The following is a 14328-nucleotide window of genomic DNA, read 5'->3' on the forward strand; positions in this document are numbered from 1 at the left end:
AGTTAAACTGAGAAACGCGCCGACAGTATGGATTAATTCACGACCAGGCTTAACAATACACTGCCCTCTCTCCCTAGGCCATAATCCTGCATATGATATATGTAGACGCACATAGAAAATCGGATTATATTATCGACGTTGGTTCGAACGGTTTCGAAATGTGAGGTGTAGTTAGGGAAGCTTTCTAACTTAAAATACAGAGTTCTACCTCTCCGCAATTTCACTCACTATTTCCAGGTCATCCATCTGTTTGTCTATCTAATAATGACCAAATTACTTTATCAATTTATGCACATGGGATCTGCGCGGAAATGGAGTTTATCGAAGTTTTATATTCTGCATGAGTGCGCTCTTCTCTCTCTCTCTCTCTCTCTCTCTCTCTCTCTCTCTCTCTCTCTCTCTCTCTCATCTTTTCCAGAAAGTAATGATAAAATCTTAAGTTCTCTTTTTATCGTCACTGTCCGATTTAACGGAGTATTATAGAATTTATTTTCTTAATATTGACGATGCGTTAGTCCATTAAGACCGTGCGAATGGTTCGCGAAAAGCAAACTCGCTCTTTTCCTTTTTCAAACTCTTTTCTTTTCTTTCCGTTATAAAACTCAGTGGAACGCAAGTGCACTTTCTTGCACTCAACATGCGGTGTCAATCCAACTGCCGATTTCCATTCCGCGTTGCGATAAATTCATGCTCCTCACGGATCCGTCTGCAAATAGCAATTCCGATACCGATACCGGATGGCGATATCGTCCAAAAAGGACTTGCAAAAGTAACGGGCACTTTATATGTCAAAGATATTTGCAATGTAATTTTTCCGTTTAAATTCTTCTCGAAGCTCACCTCGTAATTCGGGGAACCGCGAGTTACACGACGACGACGGCGACGACAATTGCAAATTTTAATACTATTTATGTGTTTACCTGCGCGAGTCTCTCAGAGTTTCCTTCTTTTACGTTACTTCCTTTTAACAACTGTTTTTATTAGTACTTACCAGTGATAACAGACCGCTGCACTTCCCGACTACTAGGGCAGATATCACCTGCAAACTTTTCCCTTGTGCCTTGCGACGTGACTAAACCCTTAAAAATACTCCGTATGCCTGCCCGCGTAAAAAAAGTGAGAAAACTTTTTCGTCGTACGTGTACTTAACGGGCAAATGTACGTTCCATCCCGATCGTGTCAAAAAAAGCCACGCGGACGCGATCGATTCTTAAACGGCCAATAATGCTGCTCCTTTTTCTCGTGTCGCGATGCATTGTTTGACCATATCGCGTGTATAGTATATTCAATAGCTTACTGAGGTTTCGCTTCTGAACAGCGAACGGTAGACGCCGATCGATCCCATTTTGCAAACATCGGACGCAAATATTATGGACTTTCTACAATAAACTAAGTCCTTATCTTGAGCCGTAAGAAATTGATCAATCACAGTCGATTATCTTCTCACGTATGACTGTGATTGATCCTTTTATTACCATTCAAGACTTAAAGTTTAGATAATTTATGTAGAAAGCCCATTACATTTTATCATGACCTCTAGACTGTAATGAACGCGATATAATTAACCTGATTAAGAGAGATGGGTTTTTTTACCAACAAAACAAAAAGTTATAATGACATCATTCCTTACAGAAATGTAAGGCTCTCTCGCGCATAAGAACTTACGTAGAACACAGAGTCATTATAAAATCATAATATCATAGGATGTTATCATGACGTCATTTGATACTTAAACGCATTACGTTACGGTAAGTGAATCGTAAACTGAAGCCAGTAAGACATAATAGTAAACTTACATCACGCACAAATTATAACATGTTTAACATTACGTTACGATTTTGTTTGTACGATGATAAAAGTTTAGTGTTACGTACAAGCTTACGATCAATACTCAATGTAACGTAACGCGTTACAGGCGTTTCTTGTTCGTTTCTTGTTCAATAACCTAATATTGGTCAATTTAATAGTAAAAGATAGTAATTAATTATTTATTTTAAGTATTGAAATTATTCTTGTGCAGTGTGCTTTTAGTACTCCATATAAATAATTAATTACTGTCTTCTTATTAAATTGGCCAACATTAGATTTCTGTAAGGGAAAGAGGCGTCAAAATGGCTCCAAAATAATTAAAAGTCACTTTTCGATTAGTCACCATTTATCTTAACGTCATTTTAACGTTATCGTGACTTGCTTAAATAGACGTGTAAAAAGTAATAATAGAAATTGTGAAAATAGCTTCCAAAATTCGACGTCGTCATTGTTGCTAATTTCTTTTTCGTTTCTACACACAAAAAAATACATAATACTATACACTGAGAAAAAAAATTTGTTCAACGAACTAAATGCATTTAGTTTTCGAATTTAACCGTATAGTTTGCTTAACAAAATGTTCAATGTTAAATAAACTACGGTTAAATGTAAATTAAATGAAATTTATTGAATTAATTAAATCTGCAAACAACTAAATGTGTTGTTTAATTGAAAAAATTTTTTTACTCAGTATACACACGTAATAATTTCTTATTTCAAATATTTTAAAAGTTCATATATCCGCAAATCTACAATAATTAAGTTCATCACAAGCATCACATTTATTCAAAATATATTCTGAATCCTAATAAATTTATAACACTTCGATCAAGATTAGTAAATTAAAACAAACTTGATTTGCTTATTATATAAAGTCACTTCTACGATCAATTTTATAATATTCTTCAAAAGAAAATAAATTCTTGAGTGCATAATAATAAATTTTTCCAAAATTTGTAGTATTATAGAAAATATTCTTTGTTAAAGATAATTGTTATTGAAAAGAAAGAAAAGTAAATTGAGTATTCACTTTTCTCAGCAATACTTTTCTGTAAGTGGAAGAGCACATTTCACTTTTAGAGCGTTAGTCAGAAAAAAATTCTTTTCAAATTGATCACGTTCAATCGAATTCGAGTCACACGAGAGCTCGAATTACTTGTGTATGCTGCAGATTTTCTGGAAAATCTCGCAAGCCGAGTATTTCGAACACTTGTCGAAATGCGCGTGCCTCGCACGCTACATACCCGACATTGTGTCGATGAACTATTTTGATAATGGAAGAGCGGGCGCAAGATATGAGGTGCAGTCGCGTTCCCATCGGGTGTATAGAATTTTAATTTTCAATATCGGGGTCTCTCGGTTTACATTGTACGCTTCACCAGGGCTTCCCTCCATGAACGCGTTTTCAGAGAAGACATTTATTTCGTCAACCTTCCCGTGTGTTAGCATATATCTACGAATGTAGACGAATGTACAGTGTTTCGAAACGCGTATCCCCTTTTCATGGAAGAGTTATTGTTAAACGATTCAGAGAGAGTGTATTAACATGTTGACCGTCGGTTATGTGAGCTTGTATAGTTGACAACATATAGTTAGTACTCGCTATGCATGATTTTATTTTTTCGTGGAAAATTTTATTGTGTTTGGTGAAAAAAAATTAATATAAATAACTCGAGAATAGAGAGTTACATAGAGTGTTTTTTATATCCCAGCGAGAAAATGAAGCTCAGTTTTTCACAGTAGCTTTTTTACTGATCAAGAATCTATTTTTGTATCTCTTCTGATCTTTTTTTTAAAGAAAATATTGAGTAAATTTATATAGATAATGATCTCAAATGTTATCTAATAAATTATGGATTAATGATATATAACATAATTAATAATAATAATTTTTAATTTAATTGAATGTAAAAGATATCCAGCTGAGCGTTTACAAAAACTTAATTATAATATTCTTGGTTTAAATAGCATATTAGAATAACATCAGGAACAAAATTACTTAATTGTAAAATGGCAAATAACGTGTCAACGTTGCTTGCCTGATAAATGAGTTTCGTATGTGTGTCTTACCGTGTACATCAATTTTCATAATTATAAGCAAGTAACAATAAAATATTTAATATAATTAAATAAGTCCATATTCTCATAAAAGACCCAACATATTAAGTAAGACAATTTTTATTTTATATTATTATTTAACACATATACTACGTTTATCAAAATTTTATATTAAATATTGATTTTTACAAGCATCGTAAAAAATTTCAATAGTATCGATGACCACTAAAAAGTCAATCGCTGGCCACGGAAAATCAATACGTTAAATAATTATCGTGAATTGTCAATTTCCGTGATAAAATATATAAAGTTGAATGTCGATCGCCTGTTCGAATCAGTGAAATTCTTAATAAAGCTGCTACTGTGAACTCGGAAGCGAAAACTTCTTTTTTTTTGTTTAACGGCTGTCGATTCTTCTACGAGTTTGATTCAGCCAGCAACAATAGACAAATTAAATAGATATATATATATAGTCGGAATAAATGCGTCTTTTATGTTTCGTTGTCTCAATTTTTGCTTTTCAAGTCAGTATTTATAGTCTATTCTTATATTTTATAATATCATCTTAATTACCGTCTTAAAAATGTCCTAAATCAATCGCAGAGCAGTATTAGCACACTGAGAAAAAAAGTTCATTTGATTAGATTAATTTAGTTCTTTATTTTTTTTACAATATAAAAAAATGTATTTAAATCATATGACACACAGTATACTTAAATATATATGTATGTACATTCTCCAGCAAAAGAAATAAAGACAATTAAATTAATTTAGTCAAATAGACAATTTTTTCTCAGTGTACCTTAAAACGGTCTTAAAATCAAAACCGATTGTGTAAAAAAACTTTGTTTACACTTCAGTCATTCTTTCTTTCTTTTTTTATGCACGTTTTTACCAATACAGACCTACTTTAATCTTAATTTAATTTACTTTTTATTTTTTTCTAGTTTTAAGAATCGGAAAAAGATAAACAGTAAATTAAACCAACATAGACTAACTCTTACCTTAAAGTCAATCTATAGTCTTTGTACATAGAAATAAACATTAAGTCCACCTCCACTAATGTAAAATTAACTTTAATCTTATATAAACTAATTCGGTCTTAACTTCTTAATTTATTTTTTGTTTAATTAAGATTTTAAAAAAGATAAACAATAAGTTAAAACAAAATTAAAGTTATAATCTCACATTAATTGATGGAACCGTGACTTGCGCTCCGATTTTTATTTTCGCTAGGAATCTTGGGAGCGAAAACGCTCCTATACCACAATTTTATAATTTTTAACGACAGTTTGGTATCATTATACTGTCATTGCGCAGCTTTTTTATCATATGTAATACCTGCGTAACGGCAGTACAATAATATCGATATCATTAAGAGTTACAGACTCGGGTCTCTGGGATCTTATGCGGGATTTCTACAATAGAAGTCGTAGCGGTCGTAGAGTCTTAAGTCGTAAAAATTAAACCAATCACAGTTGAATATGAGAAGAATAATCGATTATGATTAATCAATTTTCTACGACCGCTATGACTTTCATCGTAGACCCCGCATTATTTTCGAAAAATATCGCATATGAAAATACTGGGGAAATCTATAATACATGTAACGAAATATATAGGTATACGTTACGTTGTGTAATAGATTCTCCTAGTTTTTCATGCATGCGATATTTTTCAAGAATCAGACCTCTAAGCTTTCCGTGTGATTTCGCGCGGTCAGCTTGAAATGGCGCGAAGAGATCGAAGAGGTTGTGTAATCGAACGATCGGTCGATCCAACGATGGCACGTCGCCCGTGACATAATTTACTTTACGCCAACGATGGGGGCCAAAAGACAATTCATTCTACTGTCTCCCTGCGCAATTTCGCTACGTCATACTGCGAAGAGGAACTTACCGCGATCAATAGACACTTCTGTATAGGGCGCCGGAAAATTAAGCCGGCCGCAAAGTTTTGCATTATAGAAAGTTCCCTTATCGGTCGAACGGTCGACGGGGCCCTTTTGTGAAAACCCGACATTCGCTGAGGAAAAGGAGAATGGGTGGCGGGACGTTATTACGCTCTCTCGCCTTCTTCCTCTAGGTTGCCTAGATAAATGTACCGATGTACATTATTGGGGGTGGCGGAGCGTCTTGAAGAGATTGAAGGTGAGAATTTACATCCTTCCCGCTATCTACAGTGCACTCGAGAGATTCACCCGGCAGTTTTTCAGCCTAAGAAATTTAACAGAGGCAAGCGCATCGGTATATCTTCTCGATTTTCGTGGCGCTCTTGGATGCGCTTCGAGAGGAAGAAAGAAATAAAAAATTTAGTCGCGTTGCAAAGTTTTTCAACTGTGCAAAGATAAAAGCATCTATGTCAAGAGTAAAAAAAAATACATGTACATAACTTCCATATGCAAAATGAAAATAAAAACGATATCACAGAGCAAATTGAATTTCTTAAAAACTTATATCATTTATTGGTAAATGTCGATAGCAGTTTGATTTAATCTAATCAAAAAATTTAATTTCAAATTTCTTTCGTTAATTATAACTTCGTTATATAATGATACAGTTTAAAAATGATAGGGCATCAGTGTATCGCAACATAAAAAACCAATATACTTAAACAGTTTTCAATCATTTTTCCATGTATTCATATTTTTAATTAATATCGGCATATATATTTATGTGTAAATATACAACACTTTACGCCATTTTCCCCCAAAGAACAATTATTTAATCTTAATTTATTTACATAAAAATAAGGCTAACAACACGTATTAAAAATATATGTTTAACCTAATAAACAAATTAAAAATACTAATTAAAAGTATCACTGCTCCTAGACAAGAAATATGCATTCTATAATCATAATTATCATAAAGTAATATCTACTCATTTTTATCAAGCATTTATTTAGTTATGTATTCACTATGCGCTCTTAAAATTCTCAAAAAAAGTACATTACCCATGATTATATTGTATAACTTAATTATACAACTAATAAACTACATAAAATTGGAAGTACATAGAATAGCTTTACTATTATGTGGTAGTCCGCATGAAAAGACAGTTTTTCAATCAACATTTCATCTGTAACAAAACATGTATGAATATTTTCAATAGAATATTTTCAATATATTTGTTTTCAATAGAATGTTTTCAATAGAACTGTATAGAACAGATTTTTCATATATTGTGAGGCATATGTCATTTTCCCATCTAAACCGCGCAATACAGATTTGCCTCTATTTTTGGGTTGCCAGTATTACCTGGTTGCAAAAGTACATGTACATACCTACTTTATGGACAGTATTACAATTTATCGCAGCTAGAATGCATCGTTATGGGCGGAAATGGGAGTAAAAGTGCTTAAAAATTTTCATAATTCCAGAAAAATACGCCTTGATAGATACATCAATGACAGTTCACACAGCTATCACAGAACATCTGTACTAATGGATGCTTTCCAGCAAGAAACACAGATAATACAATGAATCATTGTATTTTTGATGTTTGCCAATGTTAAATAAAGATAAATTGATCACTGTGTTACATTGTTTCTCTTGCTCGAAAGCACCAAATATTTAACTAAACGTGACAGGTACGAGTTTCATCTTATTAGGCTCTCTAGAAAGACTCTCTAAAAGGAAAGGAAACATACATATGGCACGTATACTTTCAGCACAGACGATTAATCGTCGAAATTATACATTTGGTGAGATTTCCAACCAAGTATTTGAATACACCTAAAATAAGATAACATTTTATGAATTATTAAAACAGCAAGGTGTTGAAAATGACAATCAGAGCGGCTATACAATTTTTATCTTTGTATAATAATAAAAATTATATAAATTATATTTGCAACAATTATTAAATTATAAAAAATATAAAATACATTTAATAGTTAAAAAAATGCTACGTACTTTTTCGCAGATAGCATAAATCCTTTTGGTCCACACGTAAATATGCATCCTTCTGATGAACACTCGCCAATCAATTCTTTCAATAATTTATCGGATACTGTACCGCGTCTACCTTCCCATTTATCTCCTGCATGTGAAAGGATGTGTGTAACTTTGAACCTAATACGAAACATTAATAATTTTCAGTTCGATAAAATTTATTTTTATTTTTAAAATAACTGACGTACGATATCTCATATCGATTTATGATGAATTTAATTTTTTATATATGATATATATTGTTATATACATCTTATATATGTTATATATACTATACATATATATTATACAATAGCGCGGAAACTACCGTATTTCCTGATACCGGCCTTTAGCATTTTAGTCATTTCTTTATGCATGTATAAATTTGTATAATGATTAAATTAAATTTTAATTTTAATAAGAAGAAACTATGTTTATATGTAATCATTATACAAATTTATACATATGTTACGGGCAAAATCCGCATTGTCGACATGAGGCAATGTCGACATTGCTCGGGCAATGCTGATATTGTACAATAAGCAGCTCGACATTGCCCACTTGCGGACTTTACTTGTAACATATACATGAAGAAATAAATATTGTACTAAAATGCTAGAGGCCACAAATAATCACTATATATTTCCACATGCATGTACTTACTTCTTTTCTGCAGATACTCTGTCAAGTTGCGCCACATAAAACATATTGTCTTCATCCTTATTAAAATTTAGAAGATTAATTAATTTTCTGAAAAAAATTTCAAATTAATAAAAAATAAAAAAAATAATGTGATATATTAGTCTAACTAATCTATGCTATTGTTAACATAATATTTTTTTATTTCGTATTACTTTATTCTTCTTTCAAAAATAAAATATGGTTTGAGAAAGTCTCAAACGAAATATACTAATACTTACACGCTGCGCCTCGCTAAAGCTCGCTGAATTATTCCTAACATCGCGGTTAAACCCGTTCCACCTGCCAACATGTGAATAACAGGATACCGATCGAAAGATTCGGTTACAAAGGCACCTAAACCATTGCTCATTATAAGGGTTTGGCCAGGTTGTAATTTGGTGATGGACGGACTAAGTGCACCATTTGGATATCGCTTTATCATCAAGCAAATGCAATCAGGCTTGTAATTTGGCGCCATATCTTCGGGATGAAGGCACGGTGGGACAGGCGTATATGACCTTGATATTTCCATTCCTGCGACAAAAAATATTATATCAGTATATTTTTTATAATGTATTTTTTATAAATAATACGATGTAAATGTGTTATATAAATATATAGATTAGATTCATTTTATACGATTCTATTGAAAATGTTTATACACATCCTACATTACCAAAAAAAAATGTTGATTCGAAAAACTGTTTTTTTCATGCAGACTACTATATAACAATAAACTAGTAAAGCTACTCTCTATAAATTCCATTTATTGGATTGGCTAAAATGTAGTTTATTTCAACAATAAAAAGTTAAATATTTTATTGACAAAAAATTTTTTGGAAGCAGATATCTATGCTATCACTTACCCATTATGTTCATTTTGACTTCTATGTGTCTCCCAACGGGAATTATTTCTAGAAAATTTTTCGCACGTAAAACTAACAAATGAATCAGTTTGCAAAGAGGTGTATTACTGAGTACTTCGTACTCTTTATACGTGCGTTTGTTTGTGAATGATTCTTGCGATAATGTATGATTTCCCTGAGATTTCCAAATATCTTTAAGCTTTTTTGTAAACGTAAAGTCTACCTGCAGCATATATTTTTTGAGTTTATGAAATACGCGCTAGAAAATACGTAATCATAAATATAAATAAACTGATTCAATAATTTACCTGCATTGTCTCGAAATCTCTTTTATATGTTGGCGGCCATTCTATATCTGCGATTAATTCGATCTCATGGATGATAATGTGCTTTTCAAAAATTAGCCTGAAAATGATTTTCGAGTCACTCAACCTTTGTAATCGGTAATATACATCTGGATAGTCGCGTACACCTTGATAAAAAAGTGTAATAGAATTAGATGTTTGTCGCCAATCCATATTCACATTAGGCAAATTCGATGAGTTTTCGTCAACTGCCTTTTGTACTGAAACAATAAAAGTTTGCTCTGATCGTTGTTCTACATCTTATAAATGAATGATTGGGTAAAATTCGACATTTGTCATTAATCATAATTATTTGTATCTATCAATCTAATTATAAATTATTAATTTAATAAATCTAACAAATATTATATATAATATATTTGTTAGATTAATCATAGTAATTTCAATAGGCTTTGCAAACAGAAACATTTCTCGATATTTAAATAAATAAAATAGTAAAAAATATTTTATAAATACCAGAAAATAGTCAATTTCATAAAATAATAAAATTTATACATTATTCATCAATTTACAGAAAAGTATCTCGTTTGTATTGCTTGCAAACAATACAAACTTTGTTAGACATAAACTTCTGTAATAAGCCAATACTATCTCTGCTTTATTAATTCAGTAATGTTTTTCTAAATATAGATGACCTAGACACAATACGGTGCAACTGTTACAATAGATATTCACCAGTAGAACGTATGTTTCGACCCAATGTCACGGGCAAAGAATTGTTCGACTTTTCCGTTACTGAGGAAGTGCTTGACGCGGAGGAAATCCCACGACTTAATCTGCCTACGACGCATTTTTGCAAAATACTCTGATAATTCACCCAAGAGTGCACCTGGAATTAACGATCTACGGGTACATAAAAATAATTACCACTTAGCGAGACGATATAATAATATAAAACATGAGATTGTAAAAAGAAGAATCTTACGTTGTCGAATAATTTCGTGGCATCTTTGCCAACACCTCTCATCAATTCATCAACTCCTCCTGGATGAAAATCCATATAGCGTGTAACGTTGAATACCACTCCTGCAATTAAAATCAAATTTGTTAGAATTAAAGCTAAACGATATTAAATTTATCGATATAAGTCAGTAAATAACAAAAAATGAATAACACTAGCAAAATGTCTAATGATTATTGAATACTTAATCCTAATTAGTAGTATCTCACTCCGAAATTTCCTCAATTAGTGTTTGCGAGTCGAATGCACTTTAAATCAATGTATTTTTGCTTAAAGTTAAGTTAACATAATTAAACGATTTTTTTCGTTTTGAAAACTCCAAAAAATAAGATTATGGCCGGTATTCATAGTCAGATCTTATATTCAAGACCGTTGAATACTTAAGTACTTAAGAACAGTCTTAAGAAGTCACAAATCAATCAGAGGGCCGTATTAGTATCTTGACACATTACTTAAGATAATCTTGAAATAAGAACGGACTATGAATGCCATTCTATGTATTTTAAAATTATGTAAGGCTATGAAAGACATTTCTTATCAATTCTTCACAACATAGCTGAAAAAATATCTGATTCTATTGGATCCGAAATATCAATTAGGATTAAATAGATCTGAATAAGTTATTTACTCTAGATTATTTTACGTATAGAAGTATTTTATAAAAATAAACTATATAACAAATGAGTGACATATTACTAATAGTACATTAAATATTTCAAGTTGTTACCGATAGTAAAAAGTCTTCTTTTAGCAGATATAAAGTACAAAAATAAACAAACCTCGGATTGCAATCCAAGCATCGGTTTGCTTGTTATGATTAGCAAGCTCGGATAAGGTTACGACTTGTGGTACACCACCGACTCCTGTTAAATCGACTCCCGAATTACCCAAACGGATCCAATCCATCAAACTATGCCCCGGTGCTAAGGCCGTTTTATTTTGCGGGTTTCCTGTAAAAAAGGAAACAAAAAATAGAAATTCATTATAAACATTTTATTACATTTTTTTCTATAAGTAACAAGTATTATTTTTTTCTATGTTGCATAAAATACTTACAAATACATAAATGAAATAATACTCGTAGTCTTAAATTATTAGATTATTATATAAATCATTTGTCATATAATTCAATTTTATTATTTAATTCATAATTAATTTTCCTTGATCAATTATAATACATTTACTACTTCAATTATACTTCATAAATTCTTAATTAATATTTTTCAATCTAATGAATATTAACATTTTTTCACATTTTTGAGAATGAAGATGAAATTATTCGAAAGCATTTTAAACGTTTAAAACTTTGTTCCTTCAATTGAGGTCGTTCGATCTACGCATTACAAATTAGTGGTCGAGAACATAAGGGCGCAATTTATCTATAATGAACATACACGAGCATGGATGCACGTAAACGCGATGGAGAAAATAGATTAATTGGCAATTACACTAATTACTAACCGTCCTGGATCTGCAGACCGAGGCTCTGCGGAGATCCATTGCCATCCGCGGCGGAAACCAAAGAAGCACCGCAGCATCGTGGCATTTTTTCATCGGGACAACAGGGATCGCGGAGACAATATCATTTTTGCAGTCGCTTCGTGCAAAACGTGAAATCGATAAAAGTTCTCACAATATGCCAATTTTCATAGTTTACCTTGATAATAATATGGAATTCAATTTTTTCTTAACGCGTTTAACATGAAGAGATAAACAAGATGAAAGAGTAAATAAAGTACGCGACATAAACGAGGACATCGGTTTTACAAAGAAATGTATTATTAGTATCGAATGTTAGAAATGTAATAATGTCACAAGTGATATCAATAACATAATATGTACGATAATACGTACGATATGCGATATAATATAGAGAAAATGTATACTAATGTATACATATTGAACAAATTTATATACCAACGGTTACTACCGTTAAAACTAATGAAAACCAATTAAGGTACATGTAATTGCAAACTAGCAAATTCATGAGACAGAAGTACCGTGCAAATTTAACTTTGAACAGATCTCACAGAATCAATGTAGATATTGTTCGTCACTGGCTGACAAATTTTAATCCGATATTCAATATGCTAATAATCCAACATCTATTTGATGTACATTTATGTATACTTTTTATTTTAATTTAATTAATTCATAGCAATTAGTACATTGCTGTGCTTAATTTTAAAAATGTTCTGCCTTTTCAGTTAAGCTTATAAAAAATATTCCACATTCATCGATTTGTTTTAATTATATATCTTTAAATTTAATTTTTCATTAGATAAACTACAATTAAAGCATTTAATGTATAATATCATTGTAAATACAATAAAAGAAGTTTTATATATATCAAAAATAAATTCATAGAATTGATTAACAAATTTTAATTATAAGTTTAATTTAGCACAAGCCATACGTTTTTAAAAATAGAAAAGTTGAAGTTGAAAAGATTTTTTATCAAACTCTTACAATCATTCCAAAAAATTAGTCCAAACATTTGTCAAAAAATTCATAAAAGAAATAATAATCTTTAGAAAATATCTTATGCAGACTAGAGAGATATTTATGCTAACATAACGTTCGAGAACTAGAATTTTAATAAAGATGCAAGTATAATCTTCCTTCATCTAAACCTTTTTTAGTTAAACCTTCTTCATCTAGATAAGTTAAACCGCTCCAACTCAGGGTAGTTTGCTTGACTCAGGTCACCATCGATTCATTGTACTAATAATAAAGATACAAGGAAAATGCTTAATTATTTAAGGACCGTGTGCAATGATGTAATGTGCGGCTAACAGTATACTCAAATCGTTCGCTTAATACGAGATGTATCCGAAAAAGAATGACAAGGTCATCTACATTATGAAGAAACAATGTTCACTACGATGATTCTAAAACTGAGACGGAAACGCGATGCAAATCGCGGATCTCATCAGTGACGAGTAACGAGAGACTAGATTCCGGTGATCTCGTGGTGAAGGACCGGAGAGTACTGCGCTGAAACACGCGGCCGAATATAACCCTGAGATAGGTAGATCAATATAGTAGCGATGGACGACGCTCAGCTCAACACGCAGGATCTCTCGCCAGTCGGAGCGCGCTTCTCCGTGTATCAAGATCTTCTCAATGACAGACAAGTTACTCGAAAAGCTAGCTATTACTTAATCGATTAAATGAAGTGTTTAATAAAGTTATTCGATTAAAATAATAAGACTATCTCGGATGAGGTGATATAAATCGTGAATAAAAATGAACAAAAACGAAATTATATCAGTTTTACAGAATTATTTTTGTATAACGCAAAATTTTAGGTATTTCTAGAATTTTATATTAGGTGTACAAAAAAGTTCTGAGCTTTAGATTTGATACAACCGAAATAACAATTTAAATTTTATATATCTTCCCGCCCTTTTGGGGTTTTAAAACAGTAACATTTAACCTCCTGAAATGCGATACGGTTTGGCGTTTGATGCACATAACCTCAAAAATCAGTAGTGTTCACGATGGCAATTACAAAAGAGCATATTCGATTTTCCATCCACTTCGCGTTTCATCTGAAGAAAAATGCTGCTGAAGCCACTGAAATGATTTGTGCTGCATATGGAGAGAACGCTGTAAGTCATGCAACATGCAAAAGGTGGTATCAAAAGTTTC

General features: G+C 31.7%; 1 protein-coding gene across 2 annotated transcripts in view; it reads right to left on the bottom strand.

Moving 5' to 3' along the window:
* Nucleotides 1-6821: 6821 nt before the first annotated feature.
* LOC108756251 (cytochrome b5 reductase 4) overlaps nucleotides 6822-14328 on the bottom strand; it is an 11816-nt gene continuing 4309 nt past the window's right edge. The window contains exons 3-11 of one of the 2 annotated variants that reach the window (XM_018499898.1): nucleotides 11454-11624; nucleotides 10639-10739; nucleotides 10389-10542; nucleotides 9657-9913; nucleotides 9349-9571; nucleotides 8722-9016; nucleotides 8465-8551; nucleotides 7784-7942; nucleotides 6822-7603 (exon numbers count right to left, since the gene is read on the bottom strand). In XM_018499898.1, the coding sequence (XP_018355400.1) occupies nucleotides 7549-7603; nucleotides 7784-7942; nucleotides 8465-8551; nucleotides 8722-9016; nucleotides 9349-9571; nucleotides 9657-9913; nucleotides 10389-10542; nucleotides 10639-10739; nucleotides 11454-11624 (1502 nt within the window). In that variant the 3' untranslated portion in view covers nucleotides 6822-7548. Of the gene's footprint in view, nucleotides 7604-7783; nucleotides 7943-8464; nucleotides 8552-8721; nucleotides 9017-9348; nucleotides 9572-9656; nucleotides 9914-10388; nucleotides 10543-10638; nucleotides 10740-11453; nucleotides 11625-14328 lie in introns of those variants that run through there. The other variant, XM_018499899.1, reaches the window with a different exon arrangement.

This window comes from Trachymyrmex septentrionalis, unplaced genomic scaffold, assembly GCF_001594115.1.
Source record: "Trachymyrmex septentrionalis isolate Tsep2-gDNA-1 unplaced genomic scaffold, Tsep1.0 scaffold97, whole genome shotgun sequence".
Taxonomy (NCBI): Eukaryota; Metazoa; Arthropoda; class Insecta; order Hymenoptera; family Formicidae; genus Trachymyrmex; species Trachymyrmex septentrionalis.